Source organism: Triticum dicoccoides, chromosome 2B (genome assembly GCF_002162155.2).
Source record: "Triticum dicoccoides isolate Atlit2015 ecotype Zavitan chromosome 2B, WEW_v2.0, whole genome shotgun sequence".
Classification (NCBI taxonomy): Eukaryota; Viridiplantae; Streptophyta; class Magnoliopsida; order Poales; family Poaceae; genus Triticum; species Triticum dicoccoides.
Genome location: NC_041383.1, coordinates 523,470,970 through 523,493,763, shown reverse-complemented (window position 1 = coordinate 523,493,763; position 22,794 = coordinate 523,470,970). Strand labels below are relative to the sequence as shown.

Sequence of the window (22,794 nt, the reverse complement as noted above, 5' to 3'; positions counted from 1 at the left end):
ATGAAGGGTAAATAGAAGTTGACAAATGACGTTGTGGTTTCACGTAGGTAAGAAAACGTTCTTGCTAGAACCCTACTTCAGCCACGTAAAACTTGCAAACAACAATTAGAGGACGTCTAACTTGTTTTTGCAGCAAGTGCTTTGTGATGTGATATGGCCAAAGTTGTGATGAATGATGAATGATCTATATGTCATGTATGAGATGTTCATGCTATTGTAATAGGAATCACGACTTGCATGTCGATGAGTATGACAACCGGCAGGAGCCATAGGAGTTGTCTTTATTTTTATGACCTGCGTGTCATTAAAGAGCGCCATGTAAACTACTTTACTTTATTACTAAACGCGTTAGTCATAGAAGTAGAAGTAGTCGTTGGCGTGACAACTTCATGAAGACACGATGATGGAGATCATGATGATGGAGATCATGGTGTCGTGCCGGTGACAAGATGATCATGGAGCCCCGAAGATGAAGATCAAAGGAGCTATATGATATTGGCCATATCATGTCACTACTTTATATAATTGCATGCGATGTTTATTATGTTTTATGCATCTTGTTTACTTAGAACGACGGTAGTAAATAAGATGATCCCTTACAAAAATTTCAAGAAGTGTTCTCCCCTAACTGTGCACCGTTGCTACAGTTCGTCGTTTCGAAGCACCACGTGATGATCGGGTGTGATAGATTCTTACGTTCACATACAACGGGTGTAAGACAGTTTTACACAGCGAAAACACTTAGGGTTAACTTGACGAGCCTAGCATGTACAGACATGGCCTCGGAACACGGAGGCCGAAAGGTCGAACACGAGTCGTATGGAAGATACGATCTACATGAGAATGTTCACCGACGATGACTAGTCCGTCTCACGTGATGATCGGACACGGCCTAGTCGACTCGGATCGTGTAACACTTAGATGACCAAAGGGATGTCAAATCTGAGTGGGAGTTCATTATAATTTGATTAGATGAACTTAATTATCATGAACTTAGTCTAAATTTTTACAATATGTCTTGTAGATCAAATGGCCAACGTAGTCCTCAACTTCAACGCGTTCCTAGAGAAAACCAAGCTGAAAGACGATGGCAGCAACTATACGGACTGGGTCCGGAACCTGAGGATCATCCTCATAGCTGCCAAGAAAGATTATGTCCTACAAGCACCGCTAGGTGATGCACCTGTTCTCCCTGCAGAACAAGACGTTATGAACGCTTGGCAGGCACGTTCTGATGACTACTCCCTCGTTCAGTGCGGCATGCTTTACAGCATAGAGCCGGGGCTCCAAAAGCGTTTTGAGAGACATGGAGCATATGAGATGTTCGAAGAGCTGAAAATGGTTTTCCAAGCTCATGCCCGGGTCGAGAGATATGAAGTCTCTGACAAATTCTTCAGCTGTAAGATGGAGGAAAATAGTTCTGTCAGTGAGCACATACTCACTATGTCTGGGTTACATAACCGCTTGACTCAGCTGGGAGTTAATCTCCCGGATGATGCGGTCATTGACAGAATCCTCCAGTCGCTTCCACCGAGCTACAAGAGCTTTGTGATGAACTTCAATATGCAGGGGATGGAAAAGACCATTCCTGAAGTATTTGCTATGCTGAAATCAGCAGAGGTAGAAGTCAGAAAGGAACATCAAGTGTTGATGATCAATAAAACCACTAAGTTCAAGAAGGGCAAGGGTAAAAAGAACTTCAAGAAGGACGGCAAGGTAGTTGCCGCGCCCAGCAAGCAAGCTGCCGGGAAGAAGCCAAAGAATGGACCCAAGCCCAAGACTGAGTGTTTTTATTGCAAGGAAAGTGGTCACTGGAAGCGGAACTGCCCCAAATACTTAGCAGACAAGAAGGCCGGCAAAACCAAAGGTATATTTGATATACATGTAATTGATGTGTACCTTACCAGTAATCGTAGTAACTCCTGGGTATTTGATACCGGTGCCGTTGCTCATATTTGTAACACACAACAGGAGCTGCGGAATAAACGGAGACTGGCGAAGGACGAGGTGACGATGCGCGTCGGGAATGGTTCCAAGGTCGATGTGATCGCCGTCGGCATGCTACCTCTACATTTACCTACGGGATTAGTTTTGAACCTCAATAATTGTTATTTTGTGCCAAGTTTGAGCATGAACATTGTATCAGGATCTCGTTTAATTCGAGATGGCTACTCATTTAAATCCGAGAATAATGGTTGTTCTATTTATATGAGAGATATGTTTTATGGTCATGCTCCGATGGTGAATGGTTTATTCTTTATGAATCTCGAGCGTAATGCTACACATATTCATAATGTAAGTACCAAAAGATGTAAGATTGATAGTGATAGTCCCACATACTTGTGGCACTGCCGCCTCGGTCACATAGGTGTCAAACGCATGAAGAAGCTCCATGCTGATGGACTTTTAGAGTCTCTTGATTACGAATCATTTGACACGTGCGAACCATGTTTCATGGGAAAAAAAGACCAAGACTCCATTCTCAGGAACAATGGAGAGAGCAACCAACTTATTGGAAATCATACATACTGATGTGTGCGGTCCAATGAGTGTTGAGGCTCGCGGTGGCTATCGTTATGTTCTCACCCTCACTGATGACTTGAGTAGATATGGGTATGTCTACTTAATGAAACACAAGTCTGAGACCTTTGAAAAGTTCAAGGAATTTCAGAGTGAAGTTGAGAATCAACGTGACAGGAAAATCAAGTTTCTACGATCAGATCGTGGAGGAGAATACTTGAGTCACGAGTTTGGTACACACTTAAGAAAATGTGGAATAGTTTCACAACTCACGCCGCCTGGGACACCTCAGCGTAATGGTGTGTCCGAACGTCGTAATCGCACTCTATTAGATATGGTGCGATCTATGATGTCTCTTGCCGATTTACCACTATCTTTTTGGGGCTATGCTTTAGAGACTGCCGCATTCACTTTAAATAGGGCCCCGTCGAAATCCGTTGAGACGACACCGTATGAATTATGGTTTGGGAAGAAACCTAAGCTGTCATTTCTAAAAGTTTGGGGATGCGATGCTTATGTCAGGAAACTTCAACCTGAAAAGCTCGAACCCAAATCAGAAAAATGCGTCTTCATAGGATACCCTAAAGAAACTGTTGGGTATATCTTCTACCTCAGATCCGAAGGCAAGATCTTTGTTGCCAAGAATGGGTCCTTTCTGGAGAAAGAGTTTCTCTCGAAAGAAGTAAGTGGGAGGAAATTAGAGCTTGATGAAGTATTACCTCTTGAACCGGAAAATGGCGCAACTCAAGAAAATGTTCCTGAGGTGCCTGCACCAACTAGAGAGGAAGTTAATGATAATGATCAAGATACTTCTGATCAAGCTCCTACTGAAATTCGAAGGTCCACGAGGACACGTTCCGCACCAGAGTGGTACGGCAACCCTGTCTTGGAAATCATGTTGTTAGACAACGGTGAACCTTCGAACTATGAAGAAGCGATGGCGGGTCCGGATTCCGACAAATGGCTAGAAGCCATGAAATCCGAGATAGGATCCATGTATGAAAACGAAGTATGGACTTTGACTGACTTGCCCGTAGAACGGCGAGCCATAGAAAATAAATGGATCTTTAAGAAGAAGACAGACGCGGATGGTAATGTGACCATCTATAAAGCTCGGCTTGTCGCTAAGGGTTATCGACAAGTTCAAGGGATTGACTATGATGAGACTTTCTCACCGGTAGCGAAGTTGAAGTCCGTCCGAATCATGTTAGCAATTGCCGCATTTTATGATTATGAAATTTGGCAAATGGACGTCAAAACGGCATTCCTTAATGGTTTCCTTAAGGAAGAATTGTATATGATACAGCCGGAAGGTTTTGTCGATCCTAAAAATGCTGACAAGGTGTGCAAGCTCCAACGCTCGATTTATGGGCTGGTGCAAGCATCTCGGAGTTGGAACATTCGTTTTGATGAGATGATCAAAGCGTTTGGGTTTACACAGACTTATGGAGAAGCCTGTGTTTACAAGAAAGTGAGTGGGAGCTCTATAGCATTTCTCATACTATATGTAGATGACATACTTTTGATGGGAAATGATATAGAACTTTTGGACAGCATTAAGGCCTACTTGAATAAGAGTTTTTCAATGAAGGACCTTGGAGAAGCTGCTTATATATTAGGCATCAAGATCTATAGGGATAGATCAAGACGCCTCGTAGGTCTTTCACAAAGCACATATCTTGATAAGATTTTGAAGAAGTTCAAAATGGATCAGTCCAAGAAAGGGTTCTTGCCTGTTTTGCAAGGTGTGAAATTGAGCTCAGCTCAATGTCCGACCACGGCAGCAGAGATAGAAGAGATGAGTGTCATCCCCTATGCCTCAGCCATAGGTTCTATTATGTATGCCATGCTGTGTACCAGACCTGATGTAAACCTTGCCGTAAGTTTGGTAGGAAGGTACCAAAGTAATCCCGGCAAGGAACACTGGACAGCGGTCAAGAATATCCTGAAGTACCTGAAAAGGACTAAGGAAATGTTTCTCGTTTATGGAGGTGACGAAGAGCTCGTCGTAAAAGGTTACGTCGACGCTAGCTTCGACACAGATCTGGATGACTCTAAGTCACAAACCGGATACGTGTATATTTTGAATGGTGGGGCAGTAAGCTGGTGCAGTTGCAAGCAAAGCGTCGTGGCGGGATCTACATGTGAAGCGGAGTACATTGTCTTTATTCATGCTATAATTGTGTTATCCGGAAATCGTAATACATGTGTGAATAACAGACACCAACATGTCCCTAGTAAGCCTCTAGTTGACTAGCTCGTTGATCAATAGATAGTCATGGTTTCCTGGCTATGGACATTAGATGTCATTGATAACGGGATCACATCATTAGGATAATGATGTGATGGACAAGACCCAATCCTAAACATAGCACAAGATCGTATAGTTCGTTTGCTAGAGTTTTTGCAATGTCAAAGTATCTCTTCCTTCGACCATGAGATCGTATAACTCCTGGATACCGTAGGAGTGCTTTGGGTGTATCAAACGTCACAACGTAACTGGGTGACTATAAAGGTGCACTACAGGTATCTCCGAAAGTATCTATTGTTTTATATGGATCGAGACTGGGATTTGTCACTCCGTATGACGGAGAGATATCACTGGGCCCACTCAAGTAATGCATCATTATAATGAGCTCAAAGTGACCAAGTGTTTGGTCACGGGATCATGCATTACGGTACGAGTAAAGTGACTTGCCGGTAACAAGATTGAACGAGGTATTGGGATACCGACGATCGAATCTCGGGCAAGTAACATATCGATTGACAAAGGGAATTGCATACGGGGTTGATTAAATCCTCGACATCGTGGTTCATCCGATGAGATCATCGTGGAGCATGTGGGAGCCAACATGGGTATCCAGATCCCGCTGTTGGTTATTGACCGGAGAGCGATCTCGGTCATGTCTACATGTCTCCCGAACCCGTAGGGTCTACACACTTAAGGTTCAGTTACGCTAGGGTTGTAGGGATATGTATATGCAGTAACCCGAATGTTGTTCGGAGTCCCGGATGAGATCCCGGACGTCACGAGGAGTTCCGGAATGGTCCGGAGGTAAAGATTTATATATGGGAAGTCCTGTTTCGGGCATCGGGACAAGTTTCGGGGTTGTCGGTATTGTACCGGGACCACCGGAGGGGTCCCGGGGGCCCACCGGGTGGGGCCACCCATCCCCGGGGGCCACATGGGCTGTAGGGGGTGCGCCTTGGCCTGCTTGGGCCAAGGGCACCAGCCCCACATAGGCCCATGCGCCTAGGGTTCAAGGGGGCAAGAGTCCTAGGAGGGTAAGGCACCTCCTAGGTGCCTTGGGGGGGAGGGAAACCCCCCTTGGCCGCCGCACCCCCTAGGAGATTGGATCTCCTAGGGCCGGCCACCCCCCCCTTGGCACCCCTATATATAGTGGGGGAGAGGAGGGACTTCATACCTTGAGTCCTTGGCCTTTGGTTGCCTCCTTCTCCCTCCCCAACACCTCCTCCATCTCCTTATTGCTTAGCGAAGCTCTGCCGGAGTACTGCAGCTCCATCAACACCACGCCGTCGTGCTGCTGCTGGTGCCATCTCCCTCAACCTCTCCTCCCTCCCTTGCTGGATCAAGGAGGAGGAGACGTGGCTGTTCCGTACGTGTGTTGAACGCGGAGGTGCCGTCCGCTCGGTGCTAGGATCTCCGGTGATTCGAATCACGTCGTGTTCGACTACATCATCCCGTTCTTTGAACGCTTCCGCTCGCGATCTACAAGGTACGTAGATGCATCCAATGACTCGTTGCTAGATGAACTCCTAGATGATCTTGGTGAAACGAGTAGGAAAATTTTTGTTTTCTGCAACGTTACCCAACAGTGCTATCGTACATCCACGTTGATGGAGACTTCAACCCACAAAGGGTAACGGCTGCGCGAGTCCACGGAGGGCTCCACCCAAAAAGGATCCATGAAGAAACAACCTTGCCTATCCCACCATGGCCGTTGCCCACGAAGGACTTGCCTCACTAGCGGTAGATCTTCACGAAGTAGGCGATCTCCTTGCCCTTACAAGCTCCTTGGTTCAACTCCACAATCTTGTCGGAGGCTCCCAAGTGACACCTAGCCAATCTAAGAGACACCACTCTCCAAGAAGTAACAAATGGTGTGTTGATGATGAACTCCTTCTCTTGTGCTTAAAATGATAGTCTCCCCAACACTCAACTCTCTCTCACAGGATTTGGATTTGGTGGAAAGAAGATTTGAGTGGAAAGCAACTTGGGGAAGGCTAGAGATCAAGATTCATATGGTAGGAATGGAATATCTTGGTCTCAACACATGAGTAGGTGGTTCTCTCTCAAAAAATGTAAGTTGAAAGTGTAGGTTCGTTCTGATGGCTCTCTCCACGAATGAAGAGGAGGTGGAGGGGTATATATAGCCTCCACACAAAAACTAACCATTACACACAACTTGCCAATCTCGATGGGACCGAATTGAGAAACTCGGTCGGACCGATTCAGCAAATCTAGTGACTGTTAGGATTTTCGGTGGGACCGACATGCAAATCGGTAGGACCAATATGGTTAGGGTTAGGGCATAATGTAATATCGGTGAGACTGATTACACAAAATCGGTGGGACCGATTTTGGTAATAAGCTAACCAGAGAGTTAGTCAGGTAAACTCGGTGGGACCGGTTTACACATTTCGGTGGGACCGAAATGTTACAAAAGGGAACCAGAGAGTTTACATTGCAATCTCGGTAGGACCGGTTACACAAACTCGGTGAGACGGATTTTGGTAATGGACATACAGAGAGATTGCAATCCCATCTTGGTGAGACCGAGATCCCTATCGGTGAGACCGATTTGCCTAGGGTTTATGGCAGTGGCTATGACATCTGAACTCGGTAGCGCCGGATAGAAAGAATTGATAGGGCCGAGTTTGACTTTTGGTTTAGGTCATTTGTGGATGTGAGAAAGTAGTTGAGGGTTTTGGAGCATATCATTAAGCATTTTGAGCAAGAGCCTCATTAAGCAACACCTCATCCCTTCTTGATAGTATTGGCTTTTCCTATAGACTCAATGTAATCTTGGATCACTAAAATATAAAATGTAGAGTCTTGTGCTTGAAGCTTGAGCCAATCCTTTGTCCTTAGCATATTGAAGGGTTTCCACATCCTTTAGTCCATGCCACTTCATTGCTGAACTTATCTGAAACATACTAGGTAAAAGTGTTAATCCAACAAGAAATATGTTGACATTAATTACCAAAACCACCTAGGGAGCACTTGTGCTTTCAAGTTGCTAACTGGCTCTGTCTCAATCCACTTGGCAAACTTGTCAACTGCAAACAAAAGGTGGGTCTTCTTATCTTTACACCTCTTCAACGTCCTAACCATATCGATCCCGCTGGTCTATGTGATCCGCCTGGTAACCCTTAAAGTGACCAGCAATATTATCAACTGCCTAACGATAAGCCACCATAAGCGGGGCTTTAGAATCCCGCTCTCCTGAAACTTGTTGTGCCACTAAATCTGAGTCGCCCAGACATCTGACCTAGCTCAAGTTCATCCCTTGGCCATTCAGAGTCCATGGAGAAAAGCTTTATACTCAGCTGCATTATTAGTACAAGGGAACACGAGCCCTAAGACATAACAAAATTTATCACCTCGTGGAGATTCCAAGATAACTCCAGCCCCCGAACCTTCCAACTTTCTGGACCCATCAAAGTGTATGGTCCAATATGTATTGTCAGGCTTCTCGTCAGGTGTTTGCAGCTCTGTCCAATCATTAATGAAATCCACCAAAGATTGAGACTTGATGGCTATTCTTGGCACATACTTTAGGTGATGCAGCCCAAGCTCAATTGCCCACTTAGCAACCTGGCATGTAGCCTCTCTGTTCTGAATTATATCACCAAGTGGAGCAGAACTGACCACCGTGATTGGATGTCCAAGGAAATAATGCTTAAGTTTATGACTGGCCAAGAACACCCCAAATACTAGCTTCTGCCAATGCGGGTATCACTGCTTGGATTCTGTCAGAACTTCACTGACATAATAAGCCGGCCGCTGGACTGGATACTCTTTACCTGTCTCCTTGCACTCTACGACCACTGATACACTGATGGCATTATTAGCCGCCATGTACAGGAGGAAAGGCTCTTTGTCAATGGGAGCATCCAGGATGGGCGGCTCAACCAACTGCTTCTTGAGCGCCTCAAACGCCTCATTAGCTGCATCACTCTAGACGAAGTGATCGGTCTTTTTCATCATCTGATACAGGGGAATTGCCTTCTCTCCAAGGTGGCTTATGAACCGGCTTAGGGCTGCGATATGACCTGCCAGGCACTGAACATCATTGATACATGCCGACTTAGAAAGAGAGGTAATTTCCTACATCTTCTCCGGGTTAGCCTCAATGCCCCTCTCTGAAACTAGGAAACCTAGCAATTTGCCAGCTGGCACACCAAAAACACACTTGTCCGAGTTAAGCATCATCTTGTATACCTTGAGATTATCAAAGGTCTCCTTCAGGTCATCAAGCAAGGTTTCTTTCTTCCTGGATTTGACCACAATGGCATCCACATAAGCGTGAACGTTTTGACCAATCTCCTTATGAAAAAAATTCTCGACACAACGTCGATTATGTCGCCTGGGCACTCTTGAGCCCAAAAGGCATAGACACATAATAGAAAGATCTAAAGGGGGTGATGAAAGCTGTCTTTTCCTGATCTTCCACTGCCATCTTAATATGATGATAACCAGGGTATGCATCCAGGAAGCACAACCTCTCACAACCTGCCGTGGCATCAATTATTTGGTCAATGCGAGGGAGAGCAAATGGATCAGTCGGACACACCTTGTTAAGATCTGTGTAATCAACACACATACGCCAAGTGGCATTCTTCTTAAGCACAAGCACAGGGTTAGCCAACCATTAAGGGTGGAACACCTTAATTATGAACCTGGCAGCTAGGAGCCGGGCCACTTCCTCCCCAATAGCCTTACGCCTCTCCTCATTAAAACAACGAAGGAACTGACAGGTTTCATCTTAGGATCAATATTAAGTCGATGCTCAGCGAACTCTCTCGGTACACCTGACATGTGAGAATGCTTCCATGTGAATATGTCCTGATTCTCACAGATGAATTTGATGAGTGCGCTTTCCTATTTGGGATCCATCCATCCCTGTCCCAATGGTGAACTGCTGAGATGAATCACCAGGGACAAAATCAATTTGCTATGTGTCCTTCGCCAACTTAAAATTAAGTGGCGGGTCTGTATTTGTGGTGGGCTTCTTTAGAGGGGTCATATCAGTCGGGTCAACATTATCCTTATAATACTTGAGCTCCTCCTTGGCACAAGCCGACTTTGCATAAGCCGCTCTCCTTTGTTGCACTCTAAGGCGAGTTTGCGATTCCATGGACTGTGATTATCCCCTCTGGCCCTAGCATCTTAAGCTGCAGATAGACATAACAAGGGCGAGCCATGAACTTAGCATAAGCCAACCGTCCGAAAAGAGCATGATATGGACTCTTGATCTTAACAACCTCAAACCATAGTGCCTTTGCTCTATAATTGTACTCATCACCAAAGGCGACCTCTAGTGATATCTTCCCAATAGGGTAAGCCAACTTGCCAGGCACCGCACCATGAAATACTATAGAGGACGGCTGAAGGTCCTTATCGGTGAGACCCATCGTCCGGAAAGTATCATAATACAATATATTGATTTTGCTGCCACCATCCATAAGTACCTTTGTAAATTTATAACCCCCTACCTAAGGGTCAACCAACAGGGCTAGATGACCCAGATCATCAACTCAGGGCGGGTGATCCGCCCAGCTCCAAGTGCTTACCTGCGCTGACCACCTTAAATATTGAGGCACGGCCAGCTCAACCATATTGATTGCCCGCTTATGGACCTTCTTCTCACGCTTGCACATGTTCGTAGTAAACACATGATACTGGCCACTATTAAAATGCTTCGGGTTACTCTGATACCCTGACTAATTATTCTGCTACTGATGACTCTGACCGGATTGCTGATTATGATTACCATGGTTACCTTGACTCGGATATCCAACACCTGAGCCGCCACCACCAAAGCCGGAACTGTGGGACCCAGGGCCTGACCCGCCGAGCAGCCCACCGTGATGCTATTGAAACGTCTGATTTTTAAACACCCGCATGATATTACAATCCTTTCCAGCCGTGACGAGATGGCTTATTAGGATAACTGTGCTTTGGACAAGGACCATTAAGCATTTCCTCCAAACTCTGTGATGGCCTGCCATTACCATTACGATGTTGATTCTTTGACCTGGCATTGGTATTGGCCAGAAAATCTGACCCGCCATCAGAATACTTACACTTTCCTCCATTGCCTTGGTTATTTTGAATGTCGTGCTGAGCCGAGGCGTGTTGCTGTTGGCCCTTGCTACCGCCATTTTTCTTGCCCTTGCCAGATTTATCATCATCAAAGCTTGGATCCTTGGTAGTATCAGAGTCGCCATACCTGGTAAGTACATCTATAAGCTTGCCCATGTCTATGCACTTGTGCTTAAGCCGCCCTAGCTTCTGCTTCAGCAGGTCAAAATGACAATTTTTTTCTCCAAAAGCAGCACAGCCTAAGCCGCACCAATACTCTCTGAAGAACGTATGATGGTCGCAACCCGGCATGCCCAATGATGAGCTGACTCGTCCTCTCGCTACACACAATGCTTCAAATCGACAATTATCATTGGTTTCTTACAAGTTCCTTGAAATTTCTTGATAAAGTTGTCCTTCAACTCCGCCCAAGTATTGATAGAGTTTGGGGGGCAGGTTCTCTAACCATGTATGAGACGGTCCCTCCAACGTCATAGTGAAATATTTGGCACAGACTACATCATTGACGTCCAACATCTCCATGGCTAGCTCGTAACTCTCAATCCAAGCCTCTGGGGGAGAACCATCGTGTAATTGGGCACCTTGCTAGGGCCCTTAAAATCTTTGGGCAAGTGTTCATTTCACAAAGAAGGCGCTAAACACAACACCCCAAACAGTCCTGGAACTTGACCCGGCTCCTACAGAGGCTAAAGGGGTCACCGGAGGCTGCTGATAAGCCCCCTGGTTAGCCGCCGTCGCCGCCACCTCATGGTGGGTTCTGGCCTCATCCACAAGTGCTTGAACCCCAGTCCTCGGATTAAGGGGCATATTATCGTGGGGCGGGTTATGGTGTTGCTCACTGCTAGAGACCGCGGGCGACTCAACATGTCGGCTATAACTACGGCTTGGGAGAGGAGTTGAGTGCATACGATCATGGTTGTATGAGTAGGCAGCCTGTTACACGATGGATGTTTGCAGCAGCTCAACCGCATTCTAGGTCTCCGCTGCGACTTGTGAATTGCCAGGGATAGGAATTGCTTCAAGCCGGGTCGCTGCCGCTACCATGTTATCCACCGGGTTGGAAAAATGCCCAAGTGGTGTCAGGAAATGTTGTGGTGGCGTCTGAATAGGGGGCGGGCTAGTTCTTGGCTCTTCTCTTTGTGTCGGCTCAGGCTGACGAGGTTGAGTCGCGGCTCGGCTTCATGGTACATCCAGGTTTGACTGGGGGATAACCTATGTTTCTGGTGTGCTCGGCCTCGCTTCAGGTGTGTCAAACAAGTGCGTCGGGTCATACACCAATGGTAAACGACTCTCGTACCTTCTCTGGAATACGTCATTAGATGCGGTCTGGTCCAGATTTAGACGCCAAGCCTCTGCCTTCAGGTGTTCTGCCTCTGCATCAACCTGAGCTTTCAATGAGGCTGTCTGGATGTTCTCAGCATTGATGTCCTCCTGAGTCTTGGTCATCTGCTCACGAATTTTTGCAATCTCTACATTGTGTTCTTCTTGATTTGCAGCAGTAACTTCTATCGCTAGTAGGGTCGTCAAGGTACCCATGAGGTCGGATAGTACCTGAGACGGCTGCCTAGCTGAGCCAGGCGCTGCAGCAGACGAGTCAGATGTGACAGCTGCAGTTGTTGAAAAATTGAGAATTGACGTCATCCCAGCCATAAAGATGGTAGCTCGGCACAACAACTCGTAGGGGTTCGGATTCATGTCACCATCGGAACAACCCGCAAGCCCGCCGTCTTGAATCTGATAGATTGAATCTGTCTCACCGGTAGAGGACTCGTCACCTAAGTAGATGAGAGTCTCTCCTCCAGATGCAGAATTTTCCACAAGTTCCAACCCTTGCGTGAAGCCCATGAAAACATGCCTCTGCCCGGCTTGGGCCTGGGCGGATTGCGTGAGTCGAGCCGGCTCGATGATGTTGGTGTAGATGTCTGGCTCAGGCTTTGATCCACCGATCTTGCCGATGAAGACGTGGATTCCGCCGAGGGGGACCCGGTACCCGTACTCGATTGAGTCGGCCTCGGGGCCCCAGCCAGTATCATGGATGTAGAGCTTGCCGTGGCGACTCTTGGACATCCTGCCAACGGCATATCCCTCGATCCCTGGGAAAGAGCCCTTCAAGAACTCGAAACCACCGTCCATTGGCCCAATGGTGGGCGCAACTGTCGTGGTTTTGTCACGACAAATGTCCTAGTGAAAGGAGTTAGGTGTGAGGCCATCGTGATAGTGATTAACTTGTCAGGGTTGAGCGGGATGAGAGACACGAGTTTACCCAGGTTCGGCCCCTCATGGTGGAGGTAAAAGCCTACCCCTACTCTTGTTGCTTATTGCTTGAGTAGCTATCGATTGATTGTAACCTATCTATTCTATGCCGGGAACTCGTCTTTATATATAGGTCGAGGCCACCGGCTTACAAGAGTTCGGGTCGGGTCACGATCCGTGACCGATCCTAGCTCTAAGTTGCCTTGCCTTCTGTAACAACTCACCGTAGGGCGGCTTACACCTCCAGGCCACGCGTCTTCTTCTGGTCTTGGGCTTTAAGTCGTCTGAGGCTTTAACTTCGTGAGTCGCCAACGGTCTAACCCGACCCTCTCTGGGCGTGTTATATCGCGGGGTCATATCCCCAACAGTGTGCCATTGAGAATAATTTGTCATAATATTATCAAGGAGTTTTGTAGCTTCTCCCAATGTAATCTTCTATTATATATTTAAAACATAAGTCAAACAAGACACCACGTTCTTCCACATATGTTAAAATTATATGCACCGTTGATCGGTAATAATTACGGCTGAGATTTAAAAATATTACGTTACATGCCTAAAGCATGTATTGAACCGACACGTATAAGGTGTGTTAATAAGAAGTTGGAAAAATAGATGAGTTATGAATCTGCAAGTAACTAGCAGGTACGGATGCTTTCAGTAATAATTCGACTGAGATTTTTTTGTGTTTTTTATGAGAAGTGGGGGAGATGAAAATGACAGGCAAAGGCAAATAAAAAGTAGAGCAAGTAGATGTTAATTTGTGCGAAGGTACTTGATATGTTATGATGATGTCTCCCTGGCAACGACGCCAGAAATTGGCAAGTCGACGGGAGACTACTTTGGCGTGAATCCTCCCCGGCAACAGCACCAGAAATTCTTCCTTCTACTAGTGAGTTGCATTGGGATTTTCCCCGAAGAGGAGGAGAGATGCAATATAGTAGAGATAAGTATTTCCTTTAGTGAGAACCAAGGTTTTTCGAACCAATAGGAGAATCATGCAAAGCCTCCTGAACAGCACCTGCACACCCAAAGGCAAATACTTGCAACTAACGCGGGCAAAAGGGTTATCAATCCCCTTGAACTCATTAATTTCAAGGATTATATATCGTGGTGGTAGATAGATAAATTGCCAAACAAAGTAAAAGAAATAAAATTGCAGCAAAGGTATTTTGGTTTTTATATATGATTAAAGGAGACCCGGGGGGCATAGTTTTCAGTAGAGGCTTCTCTCTCGAACACAAAGCATACACTGGGTGTACAAATTACTGTTGGGAAATTGATAGGAAGGCACATAAGGCGATATCTAAGGCAATGATCATGTATATAGACATCACGTCCGAGACAAGTAGACCGCCTCCTGCCTGCATCTACTACTATTACTCCGCCCATCAAACCGCTATCCAGCATGCATTTAGTGTATTAGGTTAATAAAATAGAGTAAAACCTTAAGCAAGATGACATGATGTAGACAAAGTAAACTCAAATAATATGAATAAACCCCATCCTTTTACCCTTAATGGCAACAATACAAATATGTGGCTTGTCCCTTTCTGTCACTGGGATAGAGCATCACAAGATTGAACCCAAAGCACCTCTCCCACTGAAAATAAATCAATCTAGTTGGCCAAACCAAACAAAGAGATTAGAGAGAAATACAAAGCTATAAAATTCATGCATAATAAAGTTTAGAAAAGACTTAATTACTTCTCATGAATATTCATATCATGAACCCACAATTCATTGGATCCCAACAAACACACCGCAAAAGAAGATTACATCGGATAGGACTCCAAGAACATCAAGGAGAACATGGTATTGAAGATCAAAGAGAGAGAATAACCCATCTAGCTACTAGCTATGGACCCGTAGGTCTATGTTAAACTACTCATGCATCATCGGGAGGGCGGCAGGGATGATGTAGAAGCCCTCCGTGATTGATTCCCCCTTCGGCAGAGTACTCGAAAAGGCCTTCAGATGGGATCGCAGAAGGACAAAAGCTTGCGCTGGCAGAAAAACTGTTTCGGGTGGCTCCTTTGTTTGAGAATATTTGGGAATTTATAGGCCTGGAATTAGGTCAACAGTGCTACGTGGGGCCCACAAGCTCGGGGGCGCGCCTACCCCCCTAGGGAGCCCCCTCGAGCTTGTGGCTCTCTCGTATCTTGTCTGGTCTCCTCCCGAAGCTTCTAGGGTCCCTTATGGTCCAGAAAACATTAATCCAAAGTTTTTTTCGTTTGGATTTCGTTTGATATTTATTTTCTGAAAAGCCAAAAACAAGAAAAAAAATAGAAACTGACATTGGGCACTAGGTTAATAGGTTAGTCCCAAAAAATGATATAAAGTATCATATAATTGCATGTAAAACATCCAAGATTGATACTATAATAGTAAGGAATAATAAAAAATTATAGATACGTTGCAGGCCGAGGGTGCCGCCCGTTGCACGTACGGCCAAACACGCCTCCTTGCCGCATTCAAATGCCTCCATTAACCCCACGTGGAAGCTGAGAAACCTACTTGGGCCACACGTCCATTATCGAGCGGCCGACATTAAACGCAACACCGAGCAGGCTCCACCCGTCCGCCCTCTATATAAACCAGGCCAGACGCCAGGCAAGAATCGCACCACTCCTCCTCTCCCCATCTCCTCATTCCACCATTTTCTCCAATCTTTCAATGTCATCCGACGAGTTAGAAGAGCAGTTCTCCGGCATAAAAGTCGGCAGCTTGCTGCTCCACCTCCCTCGCCTAGCCCGACGGAGCCTCGCCGGCATGGCGGGGAGCACGGTGGCACGATCATCAACACTGACGTCGATGACGCCGTGTCACCCCGCACCTCCCGTGTTTGCGACCCCGCCTCCCGTGTCTGTGACCGTGTCTCCCACGCCTGCGACCGCGCCATGGAGGCGGAGATAGAAACCGGGTGCATGAAGGTCGTCGAGTTGGTGGCCAGCGCGTCTGAGTCCGCCGCCATCATCGAGAAGAAGTAGAACACGGGAGGGCGCCGCTGCTTGGGACCCATGAAGGCCACTGCCGAGGCACCGCCGGCATACAGAGACAGTGTCTTGCCCTCTCACGGGCCACCGTCTACCCAAAAATCAACCCTGGTCCATAAAGCGTAGGGACCCTTCCCCTCCGACTGAAGCATCAGTTGGCGGTTCCACTTTGATGAGCGGTGGGGAAGTGAGCCGTCCTTTGCGTTGAAGCATATACGTCTGGGGCTCACCGCTGCCGGTCACGGGGACGAGTTGGAGACCCGCCGCGCCAGCCGTAGACTAACCCTGCTTCGTTTTTAGTTCAATGTTCAAAATGTAACCGTTTTTGTCTGATTAGTATGAAATCCGTCATGTTTATATGAAATTCGGCAGAGTTTGCATGAATTTCATCGGGTTTGTTAAAAAAAAGTTTGTAATGTATGCGACTAGCGTTGGATGGTGATCTCCCGCATCCGAGTTCGTGGACTGGGATGCGGGAGAAAATTTACGGGTTGCTGTTAAAGATGCCCTAAACATACATTGTTGAGGTACATTTTGAAGTACAAGGAAAGGATGGGAGCGAGAGATTGCGGCTAACAAGATAACTTTCGAGTCTACTCTATCTCTAGGCCGAAATTTGAAGATCATGGATGGCGTGGAAATATTCATCTGTTACGTAACCATGCATTGTGTACTCCCTCCAGTCATTTTTACTTTGCGTATTAGATTTTTGTTAAGTCAAACATTACAAAGTTTGACTAAATTTATATTAAAAAATATCAGCATCTATAATACCAAATATATATACTTTTTTCTATATGTTTGGTCAAATTAGAAAAGCTTTGACTTTGAACAAAACCTATATGCAAACTAAAAAGGACGAGGGGTACATCAATGATGTTTAACACATAACACGCGAAGCGGTACGGAGGAACGGAGAGCGTTGGATGGACGATGGACGGTTACCAAAGCTTCGTGCCAATGAGCCTTTGATTCAAACTTAACTGAAGTTCTTCAGACAAGCATGAAGCGGGTCCTGGATCCTGACACCGGCTGCCGGGGCCGGCGTCCACGACTGCGTCGAGAAGAGCCGCGCCACCTAGTCCCAACCATACCACGTGCTCGCGAAGAAGTTGAAGCACAGAGCTATGGCCGCGGTCGATTCGCGCACGGGAAGGGGGCCACCGGAGTCCGGAGGGGAGGAAGCAGAGGTGGAAGAGAAGGAGGCGCGGGATTCCTCGCTGCCGCCGCGGGCCGGTAGCCACTGGCAGCGGGAGCGAGGGAGGGCGCGTCATGGGGTGGCGGCGGAGGGAAAACCTAATCGTCCCCCGAGCTGCCACCACTAGTTCGCTATTTGGTCAGGTAATTCAGGATCAAGCACTAGGCGCGTTGTGGGTTTGTTTTGTACTGAAAAGTTTCAAAGGATTGACTGTTGTATATCATTCAGACTTTCATGGCTATGAAATTGGAAGCGGTGCTCCCACATTTACATTTGAAAACAAATGTCTGCTACTTACTACAACAAACATTAAACATAGCCGAGCTACGTTCAGTTGGCAAGCTCCAGGATCATATACAAAATTTTCTAGGAGATCCGTCGCTCATGCACAGAGATACAACATACTACTACATCACGGAGAAAAACCAGCCTCTTCTTGTTGCTCCGCTGCTTCAAACACACCCTCATCCTCTGTTAACACGCTGACCAGCCACATCTCCATGCTATCCTGCCGCCCGAACTGCGTGTGCTGCCGCAAACACACACACGAGACAAGGAGATGAGCCATGAGAAATATGCAGCGGGGTCGGGGAAACGAAACGAGCATGAACGCGGCGGCACTCGGTGCACTTACGGGCGGAAGGGAGACATCCGGAGGCGCTCCGAGGTCGGCGAACCCCTGGAGCGCCTCCGACGCGTCAAGAGGCAGAGGCTGCCCCACAGGGTATGCGGCGTCCGGGGTTCCGTCGCTTGACAGGTGCTCATCCAGGCCAGACAGCGGTGCGTCCTCCACGGCATGCGACGAGCTTCCAGCGAGCCATTCCACGGCTTCCCGAACAGTAGACATGCCGGACTGTCCTTCCTCCTGTCACAATCACAGTGGTAACATGAATGACAGTGAGATGCAGGAGTTGTAACAATTTACAAGGTGACATTGTATTCTGCTGAATGCAGACCGCTGAGTGTATGCACAGTGCTCATTTAGGAAGAAAAATGCATAATGTGAATCTTTACATAGAGGACTTAAAAGCTCATGATATATTTGTGAGACTGTTGGATGCACTCTTGCAAGCAGAGGAAATTCTCCTCTGTAGTAGGAGCATCTTATAAATTTTTGTGCAGTATACAGCTGAGAAGGAATTGCAACAGTGGGATCCTAGTATTGCATGGCCTTGTTTCAGGGATCCCAGTAATTCACCAACAGATCAGTACTATTAATCCAATACTCTGAGAAGGAATCCTACAAACAGAGTTCATTGGATGTACATAGGATTTATTTCATGAACTGTATATAGGAAAACTGAAGCTTTATATGATCCATAATAGACAAAATCTTTGACATAGGTCAATGGACATATACCTGATTCTGCTCGGTTCCGGATGGACTACCGTTTGGGCAACGAGTCTGCAGAGGCAACGAGTCATTCATTGACTGCACCTGATAAAAGACTTTGGAAACAACAAGTTCCTCCTGTTTTTCATCTTGATCTACCCCAAGGTGGTACTGATGCATTCTCCAATTAGTTTTCTCTGTCTTGCCACCTCCTTTCCGATAACCTATGTAAAGAACCAATATTTTCTTCCACCCTTTTATGACACCGTTATTATCTAAGATAGATCTGGATTTTCCAGTCTTGTGCCATCTGAGATTCTCATCACAAACAGTGTGCTCACTATTGCTAATCTTGCGACGCTTACGCTTGCCAACAACGTATGCATTGGATACTTTGTGGAAGAAGTGACCGGTGCTCCCGTCCATCTTGATACCTACAGGGGTATATGAGTTAACTACCAAGAATTACTCTGCATGGTATAAGTATTCAATTCAGAAGGCCCTGATAGCAAGTCCAAGTAAGAATCATGTACCAGGGAGATTTTCCGGATGTGTATAGCAGATTCCTTGGGCCTCCTCTATGGTTGGAATAAAATCATCTATTAGTACATGGGACGCTGCCCTGCCAACCTTTCCTTCTAAATGTTCAAGCAGTTCGAGATCAGTTGGATCAAATTTAACACCAGCAGGGAGTCCTGGCCACTGTGATAAAACCTGCAACACAAAGCATGAAGTGCAACCACAAGATGCCAAGAAATCAGGAACAGGGGAGAACCGAGCATAAAACTAAATGTAAAGAGTGGATGGTACTTACATCAGTATTATCAATGCGGTACTTGCAATTTGGGCACTCCATCCATGCAAGCAATTCCTCACTCTGGCAAAGCGAGGGGTGAATTATCATGGTAGCAATTGTCTTGGCAGTAACGATCAGTGACCTGAAGAATCTGTGAGATAACGAATTCAATTAATTATGCATGATACAGATCCCACTTGTCTCAACAAAACACTATCTACCTCTTTCTAGATTCACAAATGTAGCAACAAAGCTAAATGGAAATATATGAAAGAATTTTTACACAGACAGTCATCTATATGAATTCTAGGTTCAGTCATAGAATATTAACTGCCATGAACTTAAAGCCAACTAATCAAGAATAGTCACTGCTCACTAACTCAGAAAAATCGTAGGAATGAAGATAATTAATTATGTACTGGTAATTCTCAATAAATTTGATAGATAAATGATTACTTCCAGATCTTTCGTCTTGCATTGCTATTAAGCCAAAGACAGATATAGATCACTGAACCCTGTTTCAGAGGAATGAGGAGACTAATGCAGATTGCAGAGTATGCCCGTTGATCTTAACAACCAAAGCCAAATAGCCAATGATTTAAACAACATGTGGAATCATGATCAGGTTCACAGAATGCCACCAACAGTTTCCAGCAAGACCCGTCAAAAAAAAAAGTTTCCGCTAGAATAACTGGAATTTAAGAACAGGTGCTCTGTTCTGAAACCTACAGCTGTCATTTGTGTGTCACTACAAATGAAGCCTGGAGAGGCTAAACTGAAGAGTTCCGAACGAGGTGTGATGCAACTCGACGACGATCCCATAGCACAAATCTGCGATCCCTACTCTGCTCTCTCTCTCTCTGTGACAGACAGCTGCGACCACGAGATGAGAGCAGTCTCCACTAAACAGAACAGAGCCCTTCTCTGCTTCCTCCTCCACCACCACCTCAAGCAGATCGATCGTGAAACCCCTGCTCCGCCGCTGCAACGACGAGCAGAACCGGGCCGGGTTCGCGACAGCGGCGCGGAGGATTCACGCCGGCGGTGCGACGGCCGACGCGTCGCCCTCCTTCTGCTTCCGTCTTTTTTTTTCCCGAGAACTTCTCTGCTTCCTTCGAGAGGAAGGCTCCTCATCCGCCATGGCAGCTCCCCCACCCCCCAAAAAACGGCAGTGCCACAGAAACAAAGAAAGGAAGTTGGCCGGAATCACGTCGGCGGAGTCTCACCGGGCTGCTCCTCACCGGGCTGCTCCCCGACGATGTCACACTCATCGCCACGTCAGACTGACATCTCCTCTCCCACGCGCTCAAACTCCGGAGGAACGTCATCACCATCCGATCTTCTCCAAAAACCACCTACCGGAACCCACCGCTCGCTGATCAACCGCGACGCCCCTCCGGATCAACCCGAAACCCAGACCCCTCACGACTCAGAAACAGATAATACCACCAGACCAGACCACGTGAGAAAATAAAATAAAAAGGATCCCGGGCAGCACAAAAGTAGGAGTAGAAACAGAACCCAGACGCGGCTCACTTACTCTGCCATGGGCGCCCGCCGCGGCTGCGCTGCGACGGGAGAGGGTTGGGAGGGACTGAGAGCGAAGTGTGGAGCGAGAGGAGAGCGCATGGGCATCCCCCGACGGGAGGGGGGCGAGGAGGGGGAGGGGGAACTTCTGGGAAGTGAGGTGCGTGTGTCCCGCCTTAAATAGGCGAGGGGCCAGACGAGGCGGACCGTGACCACCGGCGCCTGTCCAAATGTTTTGCCCACCGCAACAAGCAAGCAACGCCCCTGTGTTGCTAGGCTTGGGAGCTTTTGGTTGTGTCGCTCGGTGGGGAACTGGGCTCGGGTGCAGCCTCGGCGTCGACTCGGCTAGCCATGGCTATATGCTTGCTCTCAGATTTCTTTTCTAACAGAGGTAAACTTTCTGAGATGTGTTTTGCGCTCGGTACTTTACAGTTTGCACATCCCCGAGAAGAGTTTTTATCTCCTGGCAAGCAAGGGAAAACAGTTGCACCAGATCACGGACCCCATCCCCCTCCCCTCCCGCGTCGCTCCCGCGAGCGACCGGGGGGATCTTCCTAGCGCCGCCGCCGGACCGTCCTCCCTCCCCTCTCCCTCCCCTCGCCGCCGCCGGCTCGCGCCGCCGGGCAAAGCCCGGTCGGCGTCGGCGGCGGCGGGGTCTCTCACCCTCCTTCGGAGACGGCCGGCGCGGGTCGCGTAGCTTCGACGGTGGCGATGCGCGGGCGCAGGGCGTGTCGGCGCGGTGGCGGGCGTCTGGCGGCAGCGTCACGGACGTGTGGCCCGGCGCGGTGCGCTACGTGGTGGCGGTGCCCGTCGCGGCCGCGGCGGCCCGATCTGGTTCGGTCCGGGCCCGATTCGGGCGGCGGTGGCAGCGGATGGCCCGGTGGCCTCCGGTGGCTTCTCCTCCCGCTCCTGGAGGTCTCCCTCCTGCCTCCATGGGTGGCTGGGGTGGCTGCTGCGCGGCCGCAGGACGGGTGGCGGCGCGTCCGACTTGGATCTAGCGGTGGGATCCGGGTGGACGGCGCGGGTGGGGCTGTGGCCTAGTGTAGTCGTGGCTCCGACTGTGGGCGGCGGCGCGTGGAGGTCCGGCTCATGTGGTGTCTCCCGAGGGAGCGGCGGTTACACGGTGGTTTGGCGGATCTGCCCGCAGCTACGACCGACTTTCTCCGGTGTCGGCTCGTTTGCGGTCGGACCGCTTCGACCGTCGCTCCATCTACTCGTCGTCCGGGTGTTACTTCGGTCCAAGGGCTGGCCCTCTCCCAGCTGCGGTCCTCCACTCGTATCGCGCCCGGAGCTGCAGGACGGAGCTCGTCTCGCGCCCGGCTGTAGGACGGAGCCCGTCTCGCGCCCGGCAGCAGGACAGAGCCCGTCTCGCGCTCGACAGCTGGACGGTGCTCGTCTCGCGCCCGGCATCAGGACAGAGCTCGTCTCGCGCTCGGGGCTGCAGGACGGGCGATGGAGGCTAGTTCTGGCCGACCTATTGGGTCTCGGCGTTGGGGGTCGTCCAGGGGTGCGAAAGGCGGGGCCTTTCCACTCGTCTCTTCGGTTGGGGTAGCGGCGGGTCTCGGGTTAGGTGGTGCCTAGGTCTTGGTTGCCGGGGCGGCGGCCCCGGTGGTGGTAGCGTGGTGCTTTTGGGCAGAGCCCGTGGCTTGGTGCTGCCCGGTGGCCATGGCCATGCGGGCGGTGTGGCTGCCGGGGTGCGGCGTTCGGTGGCGGTGAGGGGTGGCCGGGGTGAAAACCTGTTCTTTCTGCGGACAGACCGGCAGCGGCGAAACTCGCTCCCTTCTTGGAGGCGTCGTCGCGGCTCTCATCGCCCATCGTGTG

The 22,794-nt window shown here is 48.3% G+C and overlaps 1 protein-coding gene across 1 annotated transcript; it reads right to left on the bottom strand.

Annotated features, from left to right (window-relative positions):
• Positions 1-17,556: 17,556 nt before the first annotated feature.
• LOC119364618 (SUPPRESSOR OF GAMMA RESPONSE 1-like) lies at positions 17,557-21,111 on the bottom strand. The gene is made up of 6 exons (XM_037630100.1): positions 20,987-21,111; positions 19,465-19,597; positions 19,184-19,364; positions 18,678-19,084; positions 17,952-18,182; positions 17,557-17,846 (listed from the first exon to the last, which is right to left on the bottom strand). The coding sequence occupies exons 1-6, from the start codon at positions 21,079-21,081 to the stop codon at positions 17,730-17,732; spliced, it is 1,164 nt and encodes a 387-aa protein (XP_037485997.1). The 5' UTR covers positions 21,082-21,111; the 3' UTR covers positions 17,557-17,729.
• Positions 21,112-22,794: the final 1,683 nt, after the last annotated feature.

Bases quoted from the DNA above. Each gene is read 5' to 3' on its own strand.
- LOC119364618 (XM_037630100.1), bottom strand. From the start codon at position 21,081: ATGCCCATGCGCTCTCCTCTCGCTCCACACTTCGCTCTCAGTCCCTCC. The intron at 19,365-19,464 runs GTAAGTACCATC...TTTGTGTTGCAG, and splicing joins ACCGCATTGATAATACTGAT to GTTTTATCACAGTGGCCAGG. The intron at 17,847-17,951 runs GTAAGTGCACCG...TGTTTGCGGCAG, and splicing joins CGGATGTCTCCCTTCCGCCC to CACACGCAGTTCGGGCGGCA.